The 24065-nt window shown below is 40.6% G+C and overlaps 1 protein-coding gene and 1 long non-coding RNA gene across 2 annotated transcripts in view; one reads left to right on the top strand and one right to left on the bottom strand.

Annotated features, from left to right (window-relative positions):
* CAMK4 (calcium/calmodulin dependent protein kinase IV) overlaps positions 1-24065 on the top strand; it is a 183024-nt gene that overhangs the window by 94468 nt on the left and 64491 nt on the right. The window contains exons 3-4 of the mRNA XM_069777186.1: positions 8571-8633; positions 9293-9375. Of these exons, the coding sequence (XP_069633287.1) occupies positions 8571-8633; positions 9293-9375 (146 nt within the window). The remainder of the gene's footprint in view (positions 1-8570; positions 8634-9292; positions 9376-24065) is intronic.
* LOC138683893 (uncharacterized) lies at positions 4803-10600 on the bottom strand. Its single transcript, XR_011323385.1, has 3 exons — positions 10424-10600; positions 6273-6354; positions 4803-4931 (listed from the first exon to the last, which is right to left on the bottom strand). It is a non-coding gene; the product is annotated as an uncharacterized lncRNA (long non-coding RNA).

The following is a 24065-nucleotide window of genomic DNA, read 5'->3' on the forward strand; positions in this document are numbered from 1 at the left end:
GGTCATCAGAGAAAACATGCAAGACTCAATCTGCACCTGACACTGTCATGATTTCATCCCACCTGAAATATTTTGAACACAATAGTCTAATTTGATCATTAGACTCAAAACTAGGCCTTCCCCAATCATCATCTATGTTACTGCTTACAAAATTGAATCGTACAGCATATAGTTGATTGTCATGATTTAACCCCAGCCAGTAGCTCAGCCTTGTGCAGCTGCTCACTCACTGCCCCCAGTGAAATGGGGGAGAGAATTGGAAGGGTGACAGTGAGAAACCTCGTGGGCTGAGATAAAGACAGTTTAATAGTTAAATGCACAAGCGAAGCAAACCAAGGAATTCATTCAGCACTTCCCATCGGCAGGCAGGTGTTCAGCCATCTCCAGGAAAGCAGGGCTCCATCACACTTAAGGGTTACTTGGGAAGACAAACACCATTGCTCTGAACGTCCACCCCTTCCTTCTTCCTGCAGCTTTATATGCTGAGCATGAACGTCATATGGTGTGGAATATCCCTGTGGTCAGTTGGGGTCAGCTGTCGCGGCCATGTCCGCTCCCAACTTCTTGTGCACCCCCAGCCTGGGGCAGCATGAGAAGCAGGAAAGGCCCTGATGCTGCATAAGCACTGCTCAGCCATAGCTAAAACATCCCTGTATTATCAACAATGTCTTCATTACAAATCCAAAACATAGCCCCCTACAAGTTACTATGAAGAAAATTAACTCTATCCCAGCCAAAACTAGGACATTGATCACATGGGATAATTTGATATCTGTGATGGAGATTACAATATTAATGGTAGCTCTGATGCATCAAACCTTCATTGGGTAACAGTTGTAGGTTCACATGGATCTGTAAGTGTGAGTTGATTCAGAGAAGGACGGGTATGCTAGCTTACTATTTAAGGGCAATTTCTTAAATTGCAGCGAGCTTTGCACTTGGCTAATAAGATAAGTACACATGACATATTCCAGATCTTTATCATGCAGCTGAGGACTCCTAAGAAATTCAAGTAGCTTTAAGACAAAATGTTGTACAGGATGATAGGAAATGTCCTATCACCTAACAGCTCTAAATTTCTAAGGGACGTGGCAATTTATTTATTCAGAAGGATGGTGTGAATGTGAAGTCTTTTACAGAACGCCAGATGTCTAAAACTGGTTACGTCACTTAGAATAAAAGCTGAATTAATAATTTTCATTGAGAAGAGAGTAAAGTTTTGGATTTGTAACTGTATAGGTGAAAAGCAGGAATGGGCAAGAAAATGCCAAGTACGATTTTCTAAATCCTATAAACGTGACTATTTTGAACTAAAAAAAAAAATCTACTTACCTTTTGATTTACACATTGTTCTCGCATCTTAAAAGTGTCCTCCTCCACCCAGCTTTGGGAACAGTGGCAATGGCACTAACACACTATAAATAGGGAATAGCTGAAAAGAGCAGTTCATGAATACCTAATAGCCTGAAATTTGTTGGCATAAACCGTTCAACAATTATCAAACATATTTACAGAAATCTGTGTATAAATGAGTCAGGAACAGAAATAACAACCAAATTAGTCAGATAGTTAGACCACAGCATATAATAAGGCCTGTTCTAATGAATGTATAACTTGTTTTGAACTCAGCCATAAAATGTATTATTGAAAATTACCAGTGCTGTGCTAGCTTTAAGTGCTTCTGGACCCATCCTTCACTGTTTGGTGATGCCACCAAGTTCATGTGGGTGAGCAATAGAACCCATTCACAAAGGCTTGTGTGTCTTTGGGGAATATTACCTACATGTGGTCAGCTTTACCATTGAAATCGTATATTACAAGACGCAGGGCCTGTTAATCCTATATGTCACCATGTGATTTACTGTGCTGAAGTCTATACAATCCCACAAATCATCTCTATCCATCTGATGGTTTACCTGCAAATGTACTGTGCTTTATGAAATACAGAAATGTTGCCTCTTTGATGGAACGATTTACATTTAACAGATTAACAGTACTATCATATGCAGATAGTGCATTTCTCTTTCATTTTTTGAAAGCATATGCTTGTACAAGCTCAGTTAATCTGTATTTGCAGCGAGGAGGTTTACATGTACAAGCAGACTTTTGGGCACCTAACAGGATATATGCAAGCACATTGTTGTAACTTGCAGTAGTTCCATGCAAGCTTGTTCAGTCTTCAGAATATGCATCAATTGAAGGATTATAGCTGCAAATTGGAAGTGTGGACATGTGCACAGAAAACAGTTGCTCTAATAATGAATGGTTTATTTTCTTTGCATTAATAATACAAGTTTACTTATGGATGCTCAAAATAAAAATTCTCAGTAACCTACAGAGTGAAAACTCCCTGCTGAGTTTATGGAAGATACTGCAGGGCTGTGCAATTACAGCTGTGCTTTATTGTATTGTTTGATCTGTTCTTCAGGGACCTCATGTTCAGCTTAAATGGAGATAGAGCCAGAATAGTCTGCCAAGCTTAAAATACAAAAAAGATAATTTTGAACCTTTTTCTTAAAAAAAAAAAAAAAGATAATATTAGTCCATTAGGACTACAAAGGTTACTCCCATACAAAGAGAGAGCTGCTGACCTTGCTGAGAAGGTCAAGCAATGTCCCAGTAAGAACAGCCCCTAAAACATCGGAGGAAGTCTTTACTTGAGAAACTCTTGGTTTCATTCAAAAAAAAAGGTCATGCTAAGAATCAAATCACCTGAAGCAGCTGTTAAATAAATGCCCTAGTTGGAACAAAGAAGTATCCTTTCATTCAGAAGGGTCAGCTTTTTTAAATTCTGTTTTTAACTGCTGCCCACTGCCATGCTGGTTACTGAATTACACCAGAGTAACTCAGAGAGATAGGCTGGGTCGCATATAAAGCATCTATTTTCATTTGTTCTGGGATTTTTTTGTCACACCACTTTTTGTATCCCCAAACATTATCACTTATGGTGAAGACTGACATCTGTATCTTGCATTGATACATAGACCGGCTCAGATGCATGATTTCAGTGGTAGTACCCAGCTTTATACAGATGAAAAAGCACATTCAAAAGTCTTCTTTAGAGTGTTTTAATCCTGAAGTCTTGACTGAAAGTCTTTCTGAGAAGATATTTTATGTATGAGCTGGGCAGAAACTGGAATTCCTGTTACCCAGGACATTCTGAAATTAAAACAAAACCTAAAACTGTATAGAAAATATGTACTTTGAATCTTCTTCTTGTGAAGGTTTATTTAAATTCAAGCTTTAAATTCAAGCTCATTTCTTTTTTTCTTGAAACGTTTCAAGAGAACCTGGGTAACCCAGCAGCCCTGTGTGTAATTTTGACAATTGGGAACAGATCTTTCAGACTAACAGGGAATTGGCAGCTCTGCTTGTGGGTAGTCTACGTCTGTATAGGTTTTAATATTTCATCTTAACTGTAAGACAAAATAATGGCAAAGTTACAAATGATAATTAGCAATTGACTCCATAAAATACAGAAATGGTTAGGCTGCAGAGCAGTTACTTTAGCTGAGACGAACATAAAAATTCTTTCTTGGAAGCTCATTTCATGGAGTGTGGTGGCAAGCCAATAATGATTTGCAGCATGCTTCTTGTACGGGCAGAAAAATACATGCTCAAAACCTGACCTACTGGTTTGATAAAGCATTCATTGCTCAAATTAGAGGTGTTCATGTGAGTCAGTAAGTGGGATATTAACTAAGGAGCTCCACAGAGCTGAGATAAACAGCCTCCCTGAGATGGGCAGTGCTGTGAAGCTCCTTGAGAGCCGTTTGCATTGGCTGCTTCACACTGCTTGCTCAGGCACACTGTTGTCACCCAACCTGCATGGTGGTCACATCTGGCCAGATGTGCCCCTGCATGGCCAGATGTGCCCCTGCATGTCCACAGTGCCCTGGGAAAGGATGGCAGCAGAGACTGGACTTGCAAGATGAGGAATGTGCTCTGCTTCTTGCTCTCTGCTAAGTTTGAGGGGTCTGTACATCTGTTGGCCACCTGTTTTCAGGATGGCTTACCATACTGCAAGGCAGCAGCTGGATTAATCTGTTTACAGTGACAGTCCACTTTATCTTGTTTAATTTAATTCCGATAGAAGCAAACTTTTACATCTCAGGGGTTTGTAGCATCACTCCACCTCACCATCTCAGCGTGTGGAAACATGGAAGAATCTCAGCTTTCATTAAGAATTTTTCCAGCCCCTTCCCTTGTCAAAATAGTCTGAAATTTGTAAATCAGAAATAGGCTGATTAGAGACCTAGAGCTACTTCACTGCATGACCATTATCAAATCTCAAAGACACAGTGTTTGTAGACACAAATCTGTAAAATAGATAAATGCCTAATTCTAGAGAAGTGAAATAACTGGAGAGACAAAATACTAGGAATAATGCAGGAATAATTAGCTTTTTTATGTAAATGCTTTAATATAAATTAAGGGGATGGATAATTTCATTCACCCACCCTTGCAAATGCTGTTCTAACTTCCTGGGCCTTGATTGTGTGAAATACTTTGTTAATGCTGTTAATCCTATGTCTGTCTGTCTGTCTGTAAACAGGACATATGATTGCAGTTTTGAGTGCACACAGTATGATACCATTTTTCTAGTGATCTTGGGTAACACCACAAAGCCATGCATCCGGGTGCAGTACAGATAGACATTTCAGTTCAGCACATGGCATTCTTGGGCTGCCACTTGCTCCCAAGTTCAGGTCATTGGATCTTTGCTGCTGCAGGTACTTTATCTAGTTAGATTAAAGCCAGCATGCAGATGCTTACCTGTGCTACAGTCACAGCTCCTGGTTTGCTTACTAAAGAAGTGTACTGTGGAGCACCGCAAGCCACAGCACAAAGCAGGACTGTATTGTACCTACAAGCAGTTCTTGCAGATTTGCTGCATTTTACAGCTTCATGTGAATGTCTCCAAAGGTGAGCTGTGGAAACATATAGATGTGGGGTTTAATAATTACAGGCCATCTAGCAACTTCCTTTGATTTTTTTGGACTATGGACAGTGAAGTCTTCATGCCAAGGGTCAGTGGTGAAGAACTGATAAATAACCATTTCAGGATTACTTGGCAAATGACTTCTTAGATTGATACAGATGTACCACAGCAGAATGCTGCTTCATAGGCCTATCACAGCAAATGTCTCTTGATTGTTTGCGATTTAAAGTTTGCAAACAGAAAATACAGCTCAGTAAAATCAGACCACTGTTAAAATCACCCAACCAGTCATTCGCATGACCTGGTACAGAATTAGTGTAAGTTTTTCACACAGAGAAAAGTAATCTCTTAAGTAGAAATCAGTTTATACTAATGAAATGTTTGACCAAAAGCATACTCTAGTCCATTTAGCATAGATTAAAAGCAAATAATGAAGGAAGATTGTATAAGGATAATCGCTAAACTAGGGGAACCGGGAAACATCTGAAAGTTAATATTTGATTGTTTTTTCTCTTCACAAACAGACCAGTTCTACTGACCTTATTATTCTTGACTGTGATATACTCACAAAGGTCTCACTGACACTCCTGTGAGAAATGTTAATTTAAGCAAAGCTCTGATAAATTGTTACATGTTGTACTGCATATTTAAATTGCACCTAAAGAGGAGGAGACAAAAATAAACAGTTTTGCAGCCTCATTTTTGTCAGTTATTATATCTACACAAATCAGACCACTGTACTTGATCTAGCCAAACACACTTAATTTGCCCAAACATTTGTGGTAATAGGATATTTTTGTTAAATTATCTGAGTTTTAAAATTTGTTACTCTAGTAACATACACTATGGAGTGAAATGCCTGTCATCCTATCAAATAATATCTGTCAGGAATATAAGTAGTTAAATTGCTGATTCTCCTGCCCAAACTAAAAATAGGCCAAGTTTGGCCCTGATATAAGTAGGTACATTTTGTTGGAAGGAGCTGAAAGAAGATAAGTGTTGATACAGCTCTATGCTTAGTGTAGAGGAAGGTAAGAAAATAAAAGTGATAAAATGGGTTGTTTGTAATAAAATGCCATGACTACATATGCTGCTGCTTTTACTCTGGGACAATTCGTATCACATACATGCACTCTTTTGTTGTAAAATCTATCCTGATAGACATTTTCCAGGATGCTTATAAATATTTAACACTCCTGTGGCATATTTGCCATTGCTTGTTAGCATCTTGAATTTTTAGGTACCTTTTCCTCATACCACCACCTGAGGAAGTATTATGAAAGTCTACTGGTTTGTGTCAGGTCAGGAACTGGATCACAGAGGGACTCACCTATGGTTGCAGAGTAAACTTCTAGGAAAGCAAGGACCTGAAACTGAGTCTCAGTTCACTTTTTCACTTCATTTGTTGCCACCTGCAAGAGGAGAGGAAGCCTTTATAGTTTCTCAGTTGTAACTACTCAGTGACAAAAGGAAGCATCTTTAGAGTTTGTACAGCTTCTTTCATGTTTGTTACCAGGCACACTTGATGCGCAAACATTTTCAAAACTGCAGAAAACAAACTCTAGGTTGTTCAGTTTGTAGTGGTACTTTTGGATAAGTTAAATTGCTCTGTCTAAACACCTCTTCTGGGGAAATGACTGTCCATGCAATATTGTACATTAATTTTTCTGATCCTGTCTGAGGTGCAAAGCGTATGAAAACAGTGCAAGTGTGTATTACTCGCTGAATCATCAACAGCCCCTTGCTACCCAGCAGTGAGCTTTCGAGCCCCTGACTGTGCGTTTGTACTCACAAAAGTAACCCAGAGTTGAATAGCGACACTGATGCCAAGGGGACGTTGAAACCAAGTAAGACCACAGGCTGGTGTTCGCAGCATTTTAGGAAAACTGCACAGGAGTCCATTCTTCAAACCTGCTGCTCAGGATGTAGCAGGCAAGAGCAAAGAAACACTTGCATTCAGAGGAGAAGGCAATGAAGTTTATAAAGCCTGTGATGGTCACAGAGTGTCCTGTGTTTGATCCCAGGGCAGGCATTTACCTGTGAAGATTTACTTATTGACTGTGTTCTTTACCTCCAATTAGGTGTCCAGATAATGGAATATGTCATTCCTCTTTGATATTTTCTTTCTGCTGCTTCTCGCATGCAATGAATTGGTACAAAGTAGTTTTTCCTTTCTTTCATTTTGCTTTCTGGCAGAGCCACTAAAGGAGGTTAAATGTTAATGAATTTCAAGAAGTCCCTAAGGGCTCTAGTTCTCCATTCATTTACACCACTGTCAGAGCACTGTGGCATTACCAACCTAGAATCATTCCTGATTGGCACAAGGGGAGAATCAAATTCTGCCTATCCTGTAGTTTTGAATGTGACTGATACTTGGATTTTGTTGTTGCTGGAAAAAAACAAAATACTGAAAAGTACTTCTCTTCTTTCAGGTGATTGAAAAGGGGGATTGTTTTTTAAGCATGTGTCTTCCTCAATAAGAATTTGAAGGTAGTTTTATGTCCCTTTGAAAGGTTTATGTATTATGACTGTTCATTTCCCATATGATGTAAAAAAAACCCCACCAAAATGTGTTTGATGAAAAGCCTCCACTGAAATAATCCACACAACCGCCCTCCAAATCTTCTGGTTGACGTCATCGGTGTCGTCAGTTTGGAAACAGGTAGTAACTTAACTTGCTGACTCTCATTCATTTTGTAACCCCTGAGATGAAGAGTGCTGCAGAAGAAATATGTTTATAATTGTCATCAGCATAGGATTTCTCTAGGGTTTGTGAGAATATTTGCAAACTAGATAGTTTCTTCTTAAATGTATTAATTACCTTAGCAACATTAAAGCATGGATAATTTGCTTATGAGCATTTTCCTTTCTTGCTTGCTTAAGCATTCAAGTTCTGGGAGAGCTGCAGTTGTTTTTCTAGAGTGAAATACTCCCTAGGTCTGCATTTCTTGTGAGAAATGACAGGTGTCCCCCAACAGGACATAGGTTGTGCCTGGATTGTTAAAGACTGCAATTTGAGATGGGAAGGAAAGGGAAGGGCTAATCTTCTCAGAGGTTTAACCAAACAGATAAGTCTTTTGCGTTAATAGGCCATTCTGTTATGTATCTGAAGCAAGTTGAAGTTAAACTCTATACCCTGTCTGTGGCTAGGGGTGTTTGACCTTTGCATCACTTCTTTGTTCTAAACAGTATGTTACACTGCTTTGATGTGCACATCCTATGTGCAGAAACCTTTTTCCAGTACAGCTGCTGAACATCGTGTCAAAAGGAAGCTATCCTGGCATAAACTGAACCAACATAAGTAGCGATAGATAAGGGCAGAACTTGAGTAAAAATAGGAATTTTAGCACCTTTTTCAGATGTCTTTCCTATATTCTACTTCTTGTGTGACTTACATGTACATTTGTAATCATTTTGGTAGATGCAGATGTTTTTCTGTTATAGTATGTCTCATGTTAAAGGAAAATTATTCCTTACAGTATATTTGACTTGTGTGTCTCACATCAACTTATTCTCCTAGGAGATCTAGAAATGCTGTTCATACATATTTTCCTGTGATGCAGCTAGAAGTTTCTATGGTGAACATAGAAATAAATTTTTCACATTTTCCCTCCCCACTTTTAACCAGGTAGACAAGAAAATTGTCCGCACAGAAATTGGAGTTCTTCTTCGCCTTTCACATCCAAACATTGTAAGTTTAGCCTTGTTCTTTCACTCACATTTGTTTCTTTAGTTTTTTAAAATACTTTCTGTTCCTGAGAGATGGCTGTTGTGGTTCACCTATACAGACTTGGGAGAGTCCTGGACTAAAGCTTTGGGTTCTTCTCATGAGCACATTAGCAGCTCGTTATGGAAGACTGTTGAACTATACTTACACTTTAAAATAAATTATTGATGTACTGACAGAGTTGAGTGAAAAACTATGCAAAAGAAGTTCTGCAAATGAAAGGGGAAGTTGGTGGTGTCAATCCTTGGAGAGTGGGGAAGGTCTTACATTCAGTTACTCTGGAAGATTGGCAGACGGGTGTTGACAAGCACTAAAGAAAGCAGCTCCTTAAACTCCTGTGTTACATAGAGGTTGCTGAGGTATAAGAAGCATGAAAATAACAAAAAAAAAAAACCCAAAAAACAAAAAAAGAGAGAATACAAAAGTTATAAAGCTGGCAAAAAAGTGTGGGGGAGAGAACATGCACCATAACTTGCTCAACTGCAAGGTAGATGGTGCACCAACTTCAGTTGGTACCATCCTCTGCTTTATTGACTATTGTCTGTTTCCTGCTGTTGGCCCTGTGATATGCTCACCAAGAAGACAAATAAGCAAAATTAGTTGTTTTTGTTATCTTTTACCAGATAAAACTGAAGGAGATATTTGAGACCCCTACAGAAATCAGTCTTGTTCTGGAATTGGTCACAGGTGGAGAACTATTTGACAGGTAAGTTACCTGTATGCAGCTTGCTCAGTAACTTCCTCAAGGATGTTATAGTCCAAATTTCTTCTCTGCATATAATCCTCATGTTAGTAATTACTGGAATTATTTCATCACTATATGGTTTATTCACATGAGTAAATATCTGCAGGAATTGGCTTGAAAATGTGTTTGGAAATGTGATTATCAAGAGGTTTTATTTGAAAGGATGCATGAGTTGAAAATGGAGGAAATCATCAGTAAATTCTGAAGAGCACACACTATTGAAAGGTGCTCAGCAGGTGTATAACATCAGCATGTGCTAGAGCAGACAAAAGGCAGGAAAAACTGCAAAATTGCATTGACGGGTCATCATGAAATATGGTAGGTGGCAATCAGCATGCCAGGAGGATAGTGTTATATCAGATAAAAATTTAGTAAGCAGAGTAGCAAGAAAGAAATGGTGTTTGGTATTTATCAATGTATTTATAAAACCTCTGGTTTTGTAACAAAGGTTCTGCAAGTCAACTATTGAGTTCTGAAGGTATTGCTCATAAAGCTGCACATGCTTGTGGTATAGGTCCATATGGATAAAGTGAAATAATTCTCTAGTAGTGTTGGGGTGATATTTTACTGGTAGGGATTTGGTTTCTTAGAGCAAGAGAAGATACAAAAAGCATTTGATAGTGGGTTGAGAATATCAATTAATTGACTGGTGTTGGTGATTTCCAACTCATGTAAGGACAGGTTATTTGATTTCATTCTTCCGTAATTAAAGTTTAGCATTTTTGAGGGCTGTTACACCAATATGCATCAAAGACTCAGTCTGAAAGTTTTGAGAAAACAAAACCATGCTTTTTTTTTGTACCATGATCATAGCTACAACCTTGAGATAAACTATTTCTGAACAATAACAAGAAAAGCAACTCCTCCTGTAACATCTTTAGTTCGACAGAAGAAAGGTCCATACTCTCTCAATACTCAGCCAAAGCAATCAGGAGAAATGTGCTGCAAGTTATAAAACCAGGAAGTGCCCAGTCCTGAGCTAGAAAGGATGCTGCACAAGACGCCTTACCTTTCACATAGCCCTTTATATATCCTCGTGGTTTCAGATTGGGTGGTTTTCAGGAAGGCTGGATACTTTACAGAAGTCTTTGATGAGAAGAGTTTGCAAAGGGAAAACACAAATGTGCCAGCAAAATGGTTGGTTCCTGACCAGCAACCATTTGTGTGGTAGAAGAACTGAAGATAAAAGACTACATGGGTTCCAGGATGGGGAATTGCATTATTTGACGGAACTAGGATTTAATATTACGACATTTTGAACATTCTGTAATCTGTACTCAGGAGTGATTATGGGATTTGAGCTCTCAGACTGATCTTTCCTGAAAATTGTATGCTTAATCCAGTAGTTTGGCTAGGACAAGCTGTCTGGCATTGCCTGACAGGAAGCAAAGCCATTTACTCACTTACTAGAATCACGGTGCCTCCTTGTGATGCTACGAATGAGCACTAATACTGTGGAGGTCTGAATTCGGCATCCTCCTTTTCTCCATACACAACAGAACTGGAAACTTTGGCAATACAGTCCTCTCTGATCTGTGATTTGGAAAAAAACAACCAATGAAACAAAAACCACAGAAAGCCATTTTCAGCTGTTAAGCTAGCAGTAGGAGTATTAATTTACTCTTCAACCTTAAACCAAAAGTAATTTCATAGAAGTATGCAGCCAAGATGTTCTGCACTAGTCACTCCAATTAAGCATTAGCTGTCCCTTTCTTCTCTTTCAACTGGGCTGAAAGATTAACGCTTGCATTGTGCTGTACAATGGCTGCCCTCTGAGTTTTAGTGAGGGTAAATTTAGCTTTCTGTCTTAGGGCAGACTTTCCCTCTCATGCTTAATCTTTTCAACCCATACATCTTTTTATCATGCATGAAGGAAATGTCCTGACTTACAGAGGAGCCTTGTGCACTCTTTCCTCTGTGCTTGCATGACTTCTGTCCCAGGAGAAAGCAAAACGACCCTGGAAAATCTCCAGCTGAGCAGTGGGGTTGTGTCAGTTGTGGGGGGAGAAATGTGACCCCGTCTTGAGATCCACCCTATGGCTGTCCTCAAGACAAGACCCTGTACAGAGAGTGTGTAGGCAAGCAGGACCCCAGTGTGGTCAGGGACCACCCCAAGGGTTTGGAGGACCTTATGTGCTTGGTGCACAGCTACGTGGCTTTGTAAACCATCGTCCATACACAGGCAGCAAAGCAACTTTTGTACTCTGGAGGAGTTACTCTTATGCCTCTTTCAAATTAGCTGTCAGCAAATGATATGACTAGATCTATTACACAAATGCATCTGCTCTCCTTACTGTAAACATCTTCATTGCTGTTACTGTTACTGCTAATTCTGGTAATATGGCAGTACTTTTTATATCAACTGTTTTATTGCTCTAGTTTTCTGCCATCCCTGATGCCTGTTCTTCTTTTGGATAGTATTTGAACTGCAGATGAGTAAGTACTGTCACATACACATTCCCCTTATCATGAAGATGATTTTATAAATACCCAAGATCTGATTAGTTTTCTAGAATCCTATTAGCATTGTTGATGTGCTCCTGGTTTCATGCCACTCAAACATAAAAGTTCTGGGTAATAAATTTATTCACTTCACCATATTTAATATTTCTCTCAAATCATCCATGTTATTGCTAAAATGAGCCTTCATCATGACAATTTTTCAGTTGTGTTACCAAAAAGGAGATAAATTCAAACAAAAATATCGGTTACAAATCTGAGTTAATACAGCTGAAATCAGGTTGGTTTGGGTTGTATTTTAAAAAAGAAATCTGTTTCCCAGACTCCATAAATCATGTTGTAGGTCATACCCTGACATATAATATTCCACCATCCCAAACACAACAAATATAACTCTACACTGAATTGGAGAAGTTTGTGTAAATTTGAATATTTATTGCCAGTTTGCATGATGGTTTTTGCCAACTCAGTAAGTGAGCAGTGACAAAGAGCTTTTGAAGTTAAGACAGACCAATGGACAAACTGACCAAAACAAAGGGAGAACTGCAGTAGGTCTAAATTAACTGATATTCTAGTTCTTTCCAGATGCTGCATCTCCAGCCCAGTGCTGCTGGCACATACGACTTTGACATTTGCTTGGCCCTCCTCTTTCCCTCCTGCATGTTTAAAACAGAAATGCATGGTTAAAGTGCATTTGAACCAGCAGCGTTTTGGCAGAGTCCCAAGGGATGACCCTCTGGTATGACTCTGAGTGTCCCAGCAGAGGTGTGCCCAGCAGCACACATTTGTGTTTCTCATGCAGCCACGATACTGAGAGCAGGGTGCCGTCACACCAGTCCTCACCCAAAATCAGCACAGCTGTTCAAATCCGCAGCAGAGTGATCACTCTAACATTTGAACAGTGTTTAAAGGGCTGTGTTTCCACTATACTTGTGGATAGGAAATTTCAGGACTGGGAGCAAAGTGGCAGGCAAAGGTCAGTAGGTCAGTTTTCATCCCTTTCTTGCATCTTCTTTCTCACCTCATCTTCTTATGAAGAATGTTGCAGAACCATAGTTCAGATCATAGACACATCTTTTTACATGAGAAGTTTCAGTGATGGAAAGACATAATGAAATTTGGTTTTATTAAGTTTTTGGATGACATCCTATTGTGCAGACAGAATAAAGTAATAAACCTTATGTGGATACTTTTAAAAGGCAGATTTATAGTCAGAAAGCTTTTCTCCATTTCAGTTCTCCATTTAACAGGAGAAAGCTAGGGGCAGAGTTGGTGGAATTAACCCTTTAGATACTTTCAGATAGATGGGACTGGATTTGAGCTCAAATAAAATGTATCAAATATTTTAATATGAATCGAAGATCACAGTGCATAAGAGTTTAAATGCAGTGACCAGAAGGGAACGTAGAATGAATTGACACCACAAAAATTTATGTAGTTTTCCTGGGAAAAAAATAGACTCATCTCATTTATATAGGCAAATTCTTTGTCAAACTAATTGCCTTTGTAACACATTTTTATTAATAATCAGTAAAACTTATGCTGTTCAAAGATTTGATTAGATAAGTAGCCAGTGGCCTCACTTTGTGAACCCCTTTGATTATTACCTCTTCAATTTCCTTTATAGTTCTTCCTTTTTAGAGAAATGATGATTCTTCTTAAGATTGGTTCAGTTATATTTTTCTCTTGCCTCTTCCTTTTGTCCTCTGTTCCTTCATGGTTCTTCACTGAAATGTAATTTCTTGGTACTGTTAACTTTGATTTTCTTTTCTATCACATGGTGTATTTCATCAGATTCTTGGTCACTTTGTTTATCTGGCTTTGCTTCTAACAATTAACCTCTTTATTGTTACAGGCAGTAATAGGTTTTGCAGCACAGTGAACTCTGATATGTCTTTTATGGGCTAACTTTTTTTGAAGTTGTTTTTTTCCATTCAGATTTTATTCATATCTATTGCCTTTCAGCTGAATCACCAACGTATCACTTTTCCAAATATTAATTTCAGCAAAAACCATCAACTCTACTTTAACTTCATTTTAGTCAGAACACCTGCAGATTGATAAGAATAGATTTTGTTATTCTTCTTTCTTTTTTCAGCTTCAAATGATGATGTCAATCCATACTTTCTCCTTGTCTGTACTTTGGCATCTTTACCACAAACTCTCCTGTTTCTTCCTTCATCTTATTATTAAGTGCACCAAACATTGTCTAAAAATACCGCTTATGGCTGACAGTCTCTTGACTCACTTTCATTTCAGATTTCATATAATTTCCTCTGAACTATAGAGTCAAGCTGATACTATCTTCTTTTATGGAGTGTACATTAACAACAATATTAATTACTTGCTCTAAAGAACTTGCCTTTTTAAGAGATGCGGGAATGAATACCTCTTACGGACAAAATTTCTTGAAGCCTTGCCACGCTTCAGGCACACCTTCTTGTTTCTGCTTATGGAAATTAGTATTGCTAAGGGACATAAAAAAAGAGTCAAGGAATTAATCAGTCACTAAAGTGGTGGTCTTTTATAAACTAGTGGCAGAGTAGCATCTTTTATGTGTTTCTGAGCTGGTCTCATTATGTGGTGGCACTCTGTCTTCTGAACAGGGGTCAGAGCAGTTCTTTGGACTCTATTTCATGTGAGCAAGTTACAGTCCCCTCACTCAGGACTTGCAAAAGCAATAAAAAAGAGTTCTGACTTGACTACACCAACTATGCTCTATTCTCTGAAATCAGAAGACAACACACAAATTAGCACTGGTAAAAGGGCTCCTCAATGTCATAATAGCTCATCTAGTGTCTCTTGATTTCAGCTGCAGTAATGATAAAACCCAGTAATTTAAGAACAAAGAAGTGCGCGTTAATGCTCATTTTTAGCTTTTCCAATGTAATTTGGTGTTTCCTTCCTGTAGAGAGTAGTAATAATGCCTTTACACTTTTTTGTGGTCAATGACTTATTTTCTCTCACTGGACAGAATTACTTTAAGTCAATATCTACTGACTACAATATTCTGTTCAAGATAAGAGATACAAATGATTTTTTGTAAATATGCATAGGATACTAGTTATGGTGTGGTCAGTGTATACACTTAGAATTAGGTGAAACACCAGGCACCAGAGGGAACACACTTGCAGCTTTATAAACAACTAAATTACTCAAGCAATGATGATGGTGCAATTATAATACTGGCTGGCTTCCTGCCACTCTCTAAATGTGAGCTGATGTGCCATTAAAGGTTCTCCGGTTTTTAACTCCACTGTGGAAGGCTTTTTACTTAAAACATTTTAATTTAAAATGTCCTCTTGCCTTTTGTTTTCCTTGGTCGAGATAACTTTGCAGGAATTGTTAGCATGGGTATGTCCTAGTTGGGACCCGCCTGTATGTTGCTAGCTTACTCTGGGAACTGGGCAATCCTTTTGGAGGTAGGACACATCAGTGCCTGTGAAGGTCTTTAGTTTGTTAGATATTGTTAATACTGAGACTTTTTGTGATTAGAGCATCTGTGACATACTTACTCTCAGTTTTCTGCCACAGACTGACCATGGTAATATAGACACACATGGTGTGGATGCCAGACAAACTAGGAGAGATACACCTGTTAAATTAAATAGGAAGCTGATTAAGCATTAGCTGATTTCCTCAACTGTTAACAAATTTAGCTTTCATATTTGTTTGAAATGTAGAGAGGTTTTAACAGCTCTGTGCAGGTGACAGACAAGTTGAGGTATGTATATCTACAGCCTATGTAGCTGTAGCCTACATATATGCACACAGGAAGCCTCTGACTGATCCAAGAGCTAACGATGTGTCTTCTATGCCTTGATTCAACACCTTTCCTGAAATTATAAAATCACTTAGGATGTGAGTGCTTTGTACATTTTGTTTCTCATTGCTTTTTCTGTGTACTTTATGACAAGAGTATAAAGGGAAGCCAAAATTTTTTAGAAAGAAATACAGTTATCCTAAATATTCAGAGCACCAAAATGCTTGTCCTAAGTGTTAATTCAGCTGATTTTTTTAAGAAAGCCTGAAAAGCAAATCCTTTTCAGCTAATGTACTTCTCAGTTCAACGTTGAACTTTAGCTGCTGGAGTAAGGAATGTGTTGCACATCCATGCACTGTAAGAGGTGTCAAGGCACCAAAAGAGGACTGGAACAGATGAAACTGAAGTAATCCTGAAATGAATGATGATAATATGAATACTCCTGTGAATTGTGACATAAAGTGCTATATGTTATGCAAGTAGTGCCCAGTTTCAGAATTTGATGGCTGTTTGTTTCGCTCTTATTAGGAAGTAAGCAATGTGCCAGAGTGAGCTCTGGGGCAATGTATTTAAAACGTCATGGCAGCTACAGCTGTGCTGGTTTGTCATGGAGGGCTGGAGCAAGCAGGTTGTTCACCTGAGTTCGGGCGGTATCCTTCAACCATCCTTGGGGGTCCAGGTTTTGGGGTTTTGTTTCTTAAACACCTCTGTAATCTTCTTATGTAGGCTATTCCAGTGGCTCTCCAGCCTGGTAATTAGATTCAGTATTAGGAAAAACTTCCTGCAAATTTGGCCAAAATCTGTTTGCCTTGTCCCCAGCAGGTACAGAAAAGGTGATTACTTCCTTCTTTATAGCAAACTTTCACACAGTGGAGGACTGCAGAAGATTGTATATTCACAGTCCCTGCAATCTTTCGTCCCCAGCTGTGTTTCCTATGACTCAGTTACGGTCTGTTGAACTTCCTCCAGATTCCCACATCTTTCTTATAATGTGGTGCCCTTAGCTAAACAAAGAAATCCAATGGAAGCCCCACCGGTTCTTGGCAGGGCAGCTTCATCAGTGCCCTCAGTGCTGCTTTTTCCCCCTCCACAGGCCACTGCCTCCTTTGCAAGCTGCCAGTGATCCTTCTCTTTGCCCCCTCCCTGTTGCTTACCAGACAGGACCTGTGAAATGCTAAAATAATTCAGTTTGTCGCATTGCCTCACACAGTCAGCTACACAGAAACTTCTGTTTGAGAGAGAAGTTTGAGCTGCTAGTTCAGGAGCACTGTGGTTTCACAACCTCTAGTATCAAAGACTATTATTTTTAAAAATGTCTACTGACATTAAGATCCTGAAAGATGAACCCATCTTTTTGAAAATGGTGGGCACTGAACTGTTCTTACTAATTTCACTGCAGACACCTGAGTGATTGCTACTTTTGAAGGTGTGGCCATTTATTTAGTCTTACCCAGCCTTTTAATGTATTATTCCTGATTTTCCTACAAGATTTTTCTAGTTCTGTGGGTGCTATAGAAACACTAAGTAGAAAGTAGAAAGAGAGTTAAAGAGGGGAAAACAAACTCTAGTATAAGAAATATGCAATCTTTCTTTAAATTCTCCTGCATGCCATAGTTACCAGAAACTGCCTCTTACTTAATAGTGATGGGGGGAAAGTAGTTTTCCTGAATGCAGTGCAGCGTGTCATTTCTAAACAAGGTATTGAAGAAATACATCTAGTTTGTTTGACTTGGAGTCAGATCCAAACTCAGTTCTGTATTGCCCATTATCCTTCTTCAGATCATGGGGAGGCAGCTTGAGTCATTAGCGATAGTAACAGTGTCCTGGTTTCAGCTGGGATAGAGTTAATTGTCTTCCTAGTAGCTGGTACAGTGCTATGTTTTGAGTTTTTTGTATAACACTGGTTTATGGTATGATAAAGTTGTCGGCTGTGGGATTAATCCGGTACTTGCACTCAGCATTGTCATCTTTATACTCTGGGAGCCACGTGTGGGAAACTATTAATAATTACATCATTTACCTTTCCTCCATGGAAAACCAGTCTATGGGTGGGGTACCTTTCTTCCCCTCTCCTTTCTCCTTCAGTCCAGTTACAGTGGTGTTTGAGAATTTTGAAAAATTTGAATACTCCTGGGATGTTGGGACTAGCACGGTACTAGCCCTACTGCTAGGAATTAGCATGCTTCTGAATGTGGTTCAGCTCTCGTTTAAGGTTAAACAGCTATTTAAGAAGATCACCCAGAGATCTGCCCCAAGGCTGGATAATTATGAGTGGCAGGGTGTGTGGGGTAGTATGGGCAAGGACCTAGAAAACTGGGCACCTCCAATGTTTTGGAAATTCACCCCTGAACAAGTGCAGGATCCAGAAGAACTAGTAAAATATTTGGAAAAGGTATGCTGTCACCCCGGCAGCTCCAGAGAGATACAAATCACTGCAACGTGCTGGGGCCTGGCCCATGCCTATCGAGCCCTGTTTGACACCACTCAGTACCGTCAAGGGGAAGAGAAGGTCTCTGGATCTAACAACAAAACGATGAGCACTGCAGTCACCCAAACCCCGGCAATGGGCGCTGGGGCCTCTCCAGCCCCGGCAATGAGCACGGCAACTACCCAAACCTCAGCAACGAGCACTGTGGTCCCTTCAGCCCCAGCAACGAGCACAGCAGCTACCCAAACCTTGGCAACAGACACTGCGGTTATCCAAAACCCGGTGAGCGATACTGCAACTGAACCAGCGGACCAACCTGCACCAGTATCAGTTGCCCCCGTACATAAAAAGAAATATAAAAAAAAATCGGTTCGCTTAGCGAAGGATGAAGGCGAACCAGGGTCATCACGGGAACAGGAGGAAGAGGCAGAACCAGAGGTAATAACCCGGTCCCTATCCTTGAGTGAGCTGCGGGATTTGCGAAAAGACTTTGGCCGCCGTATAGGTGAGCATATTATCACCTGGCTCCTCCGACACTGGGACAATGGGGCTAATAGCTTGGAATTAGAAGGTAGGGAAGCCAAGCAGCTGGGATCGCTTGCCAGGGAAGGTGGCATTGACAAGGCAATTGGAAGAGGGACACAAGCCATCAGCCTCTGGAGGCGACTCCTGTCAAGTGTGAAGGAAAGGTACCCCTTTAAGGAAGATGTTATATGTCAATCAAGCAAGTGGACCACCATGGAAAAAGGTATTCAATATCTGAGGGAATTAGCTGTGCTAGAGATGATTCATCATGACCCGAACAACCCACAATTACCCAAAGATCCAGACGAAGTCCAATGCACACGACCCGTGTGGCGGAAGTTTGTACAGAGCGCACCATCGTCCTATGCCAACTCACTGGCAATAATGACCTGGAAAGATGAAGAGGCACCAACAGTGGATAAAGTGGCTCACCAACGTTGTCAATACAAAGAAAATCCTCCTCCCTACAAGCCTGCATTGCGGCTGTGGAGAAGCTGTCCGAGGATTTCCAGCAATTCAAAGACGATATGTCCTATTCCACATGTGTAAGGACCAATGTCTCAGCTATTAGGAGTGAGCGTTCCTCTGCCCAAGAGAGAGAATATAGAAGGTACACACCATGAGGTGCCCTGTGGTTTTACCTATGTGATCATGGAGAGGACATGAGGAAATGGGATGGAAAACCTACCTCGGTCCTAAATGCACGGGTATGTGAACTGCGAGGAAAACCATCACAAAAGGGGATTCTACCAGGAAAAATGCCGCTCCAATTTCCAAACAGAGTAGAAGGGCTGATCTTATTTCTGATCCTCTTGAAGGGAATTCTGAGCCAATTTTACGAGAAGTGAATACTGAATACTCTAACCAGAATTAGAGGGGCCCTGCCTCCAGCCAGGTGGAGGAAAGGGATAACCAGGTCTATTGGACTGTGTGGATTCGATGGCCTGGCACGTCAGACCCACAGGAGTATAAGGCTCTAGTAGACACCGGCGCACAGTGCACTCTAATGCCATCAAGTTATAAAGGGACAGAATCCATTTGTATTTCTGGTGTGACAGGGGGATCCCAAGAGTTAACTGTATTGGAAGCTGAAGTAAGCCTAACTGGAAATGAATGGCAGAAACACCCCATTGTGACTGGTCCAGAGGCTCCGTGTATCCTTGGCATAGACTATCTCAGGAGGGGGTATTTTAAGGACCCGAAGCGGTATCGATGGGCTCTTGCTATAGCTGCCTTGGAGATGGAGGGCACTGAACAGCTGTCTACCCTGCCTGGTCTCTCTCAAGACCATTCGATTGTGGGGTTGCTCAAGGTTGAAGAACAACTGAAACACAGCTCCTCTTAGCACCCCAACTGCCAGTGCTGGGCTGGATGTTCAAAGGGAGAGTCTCCTCTACACATCACGCGACTGACGCCACGTGGAGTAAGTGGATCGCACTGATCACACAACGGGCTCGCATAGGAAACCCCAGTCGTCCAGGAATTTTAGAAGTGATCACGGACTGGCCAGAAGGCAAAGATTTTGGAATGTCGCCAGAGGAGGAGGTGGCACATGCTGAAGAAGCCCCGCTGTATAATAAACTGCCAGAAAATGAGAGGCAATATGCCCTGTTCACTGATGGGTCCTGTCGCATCGTGGGAAAGCATCGAAGGTGGAAGGCTGCTGTATGGAGTCCTACACGACTAGTTGCAGAAACTGCTGAAGGAGAAGGTGAATCGAGTCAGTTTGCGGAGGTGAAAGCCATCCAGCTAGCATTAGATATTGCTGAAAGAGAAAAGTGGCCAGTGCTCTGTCTCTATACTGACTCATGGATGGTGGCAAATGCCCTGTGGGGGTGGTTACAGCAATGGAAGCAGAGCAACTGGCAGCGCAGAGGTAAACCCATTTGGGCTGCCACACTGTGGCAAGATATTGCATCCCAGCTAGAGAATCTGGTTGTAAAAGTACGTCATGTAGATGCTCACGTACCCAAGGGTCGGGCCACTGAAGAACATCGACACAACGAACAGGTGGATCAGGCTGCCAAGATTGAAGTGTCTCAGGTAGACCTGGACTGGCAACATAAGGGTGAGCTATTTATGGCTCGATGGGCCCATGATACTTCAGGCCATCAGGGAAGAGATGCAACATATAGATGGGCTCGAGATCGAGGGGTGGACCTGACCATGGACACTATCGCGCAGGTTATCCATGAATGTGAAACATGTGCTGCAATTAAGCAAGCCAAGCGGTTAAAGCCCCTGTGGTATGGAGGGCGATGGCTGAAATATAAATTTGGGGAAGCCTGGCAGATTGACTATATCACAGTCCCACAAACTCGCCAAGGCAAGCACTATGTGCTTACAATGGTGGAAGCAACCACCGGATGGCTGGAAACATATTCTGTACCCCATGCCACTGCCCGGAACACTATCCTGGGCCTTGAGAAGCAGGTCTTGTGGCAACATGGCACCCCAGAAAGAATTGAGTCAGACATGTATATATATCATTGTTCATATGTCTTAAAGGGATGGAAAGGTGATGATGATTGATCAGGATGTAACTAAAGGTATGGGAACTGAGCATGACGTCAATGGTATAGAATAAGGGGTGGATACTGTCCTGGTTTCAGCTGGGATAGAGTTAACTGTCTTCCTAGTAGCTGGTACAGTGCTATGTTTTGAGTTCAGTATGTGAAGAATGTTGATAACACTGATGTTTTCAGTTGTTGCTCAGTAGTAGACTATAGTCAAGGATTTTTCAGCTTCTCATGCCCAGCCAGCAAGAAAGCTGGAGGGGCACAAGAAGTTGGCACAGGACAGAGCCAGGGCAGCTGACCCAAAGTGGCCAACGGTGTATTCCATACCATGGGAAGTCACATCTAGTATAGGAACTGGGGGGAGTGGGGGCAGGGAATCGCTGCTCGGGGACTGGCTGGGTGTCGGTCGACGGGTGGTGAGCAATTGCCCTGCGCATCATTTGTACATTCCAATCCTTTTATTACTACTGTTGTCATTTTATTAGTGTTATCATTATCATTATTAGTTTCTTCTTTTCTGTTCTATTAAACCATTCTTATCTCAACCCACAGGTTTTGCTTCTTTTCCCGATTTTCTCCCCCATCCCACTGGATGGGGGTGGGGGGGAGTGAGTGAGCGGCTGCGTGGTGTTTAGTTGCTGGCTGGGGTTAAACCACGACAAACAGCTAGTCTGCACTGAATTATGAAAATGGTTGTAAAATAAGGGAGAAGCAGCAAACTGAATTAGAACTACTTTCCTAATATTTATTGCTCTTCAGTGCTATAGTATGGAAAATACATAAATATTTAGAGAGAAACCTTACTTTTTAACTAAACAAATGCATCAAAGCAACAAGGAATTGGAATCACCTTGGTGCAGGTATGAGCCAGTAGATCTGTGAATCATTCATTGAGAAAGTGTTCCTTGTGGAAACATTTTTGCTGTTGAATAGAGTGATGGCATTTTCTTGTCCTGTTTCTGCTAATTTTCTGTCTTACTTTACCATGTAGAAATCTTTTAATTTCATTTTAATGAAATAGAAGAATTTGCATAAGAATTAACTGAATACATTCAGAAAAAATCTCCATGACAACCAGAGAACTATTAAGTAAATTAACATTTATTGTATAGAACCAAGTATTTTAAAAAACTGTTAGCACATACTGGTATTGGAACAGATCTAGTTTATATAGGCCAGTGTCTTGCCTGCGGCTGTACATGATGTAACAGGATGCAGCCCACAGGTAAGATGTGGTACAAGACTTTTGGATAAAAGCCAGCTGGAGGCAGAATGAAAATGACCCTAAAATCAGTGATGGCTTTTTTGGATATTTTGATATTTATAAAGAATGATCTAAAAAGCAAATATGGACATAGCATGAAGAAAGAAAGAGAAACATTGTTGGGAACTGATAAAGTAATAAAAAATTTTACTGTTTTGGATGGCTAAATAGATTTAGTAGGTCTTTTGCAAGCTATATGATAATGTTTCTAGATTCACATACTGAAATGCAACTGACTCCACAGTGTGGAGAAATAGTATTTATAGTAGCAATATTAAATGATGGCTAAATATTGCAAATTTTAGAGTAACTGTTTAGATTGACTAGCACAAAACTAAGTGCACTTACCAATCTGAGGTAAGGAAAGCAAGAAACAGATTTTACCTGCTCAGATTTCAGGCAAGGCTGGAGGATGGGTAGGGTGGCCCGTGTGGGAGTGAAGCAGGGAAGTAAAGCTAAGAATAGGAGAACTAGTCCATTTAGAGTGTGGGGGAGGAAAAAGTAAGTTTGTTAACGTGGGTAAGATTTCAAATTTTCTTGAGCACAAGGAGCCACAAGAACAGCTTAAGTTTAAAATTGCAGGAATAGTTGTTGCACTGGCTTCCCATACCCAAGGAAAACAAAACAGAAAGGGACTTCGGTTTCAGGGTCAGGGAGCTGGTAAAGTACTCATTTCTTCTACCATTTGGTTCCTCTTCTGCATTGCTTCCTCTACCACCTGGTGCTCTCGATCACAGGTTTCAGGAGTTGTTACAGTGCAAGGCTTGGAGTGGCCTGGTGGACTGCACTGCCCGAGGGAGGACAGACAACCCTTCCTCAGTCTTAGCTGAGAGGTCTCACTACCGGGGCAACAGCCAGTGCTGACTGAGAATTTAAGGTACTGGCAGTCTTGCATGAAGAGATGTGTGCCATCAGTGACTATCCCAGTCCAGCATCCTCTGGCATTGGATGAGTCCTCTGCCTGTTCAAAGCAGGTTGCTGGGTGGTTTTTGATTCCTTTTTTTACCACTGCAGCTGTGCAAGCGCTGTTTCGCTGGATTTGGAAAGATCTGGCCCTCTGTTTTATTACTTATTGAGAAATCAAACCTGAAGCCTAGTCCTTCCCTTCTGTGACGAAATGTTCACTTGTTTGTTTTTGTAGGAGATTGATTGTTTCCACTTGTTGCCTAACATGCTTGTCATTAATCCCCAGATACAAGTATTCCAGTCAACTGTGAAATTGTATATCAATATAATTTTAATACTGCTCTGAAAATTGATTCTAAAATGACACATTGAGATTCCTCATCTCTTTCCTCATTGATTTTCAGATCAAATGTGTTTAGTTTAGCAGGACTGCACTCTTCCTTTTATTTTTTTCCTACCAGTAATAAAGTTTCTGCAGAACAAGTGTGGCCACTGCCTACCTCCTTTTACTATGATATCCCAGTGCTTTCAGTGGCTTCATACAGATGTAGTGAATTAAAGCACAGTACCAAGTCCTAAGAAGAATGTCCCAAAAGGACTAAAATCCAGCACATGGTCTTCCCAAAGTATACTGCAGGCTGCAGAAGTATGGTGAATGCCGGTAAGAATTTATGCATCTGCTGATGCAGACTCTGATGAAGATATGCATAATAGAAACACTGTCAGGAACATAGCAAGCGTTGCACTCCTGTGGTAGAGAAAGGCTGCACTGAAAACTGTCTGCAA

The sequence above is a fragment of the Haliaeetus albicilla genome, chromosome Z, assembly GCF_947461875.1.
Source record: "Haliaeetus albicilla chromosome Z, bHalAlb1.1, whole genome shotgun sequence".
NCBI classification, from domain to species: Eukaryota; Metazoa; Chordata; class Aves; order Accipitriformes; family Accipitridae; genus Haliaeetus; species Haliaeetus albicilla.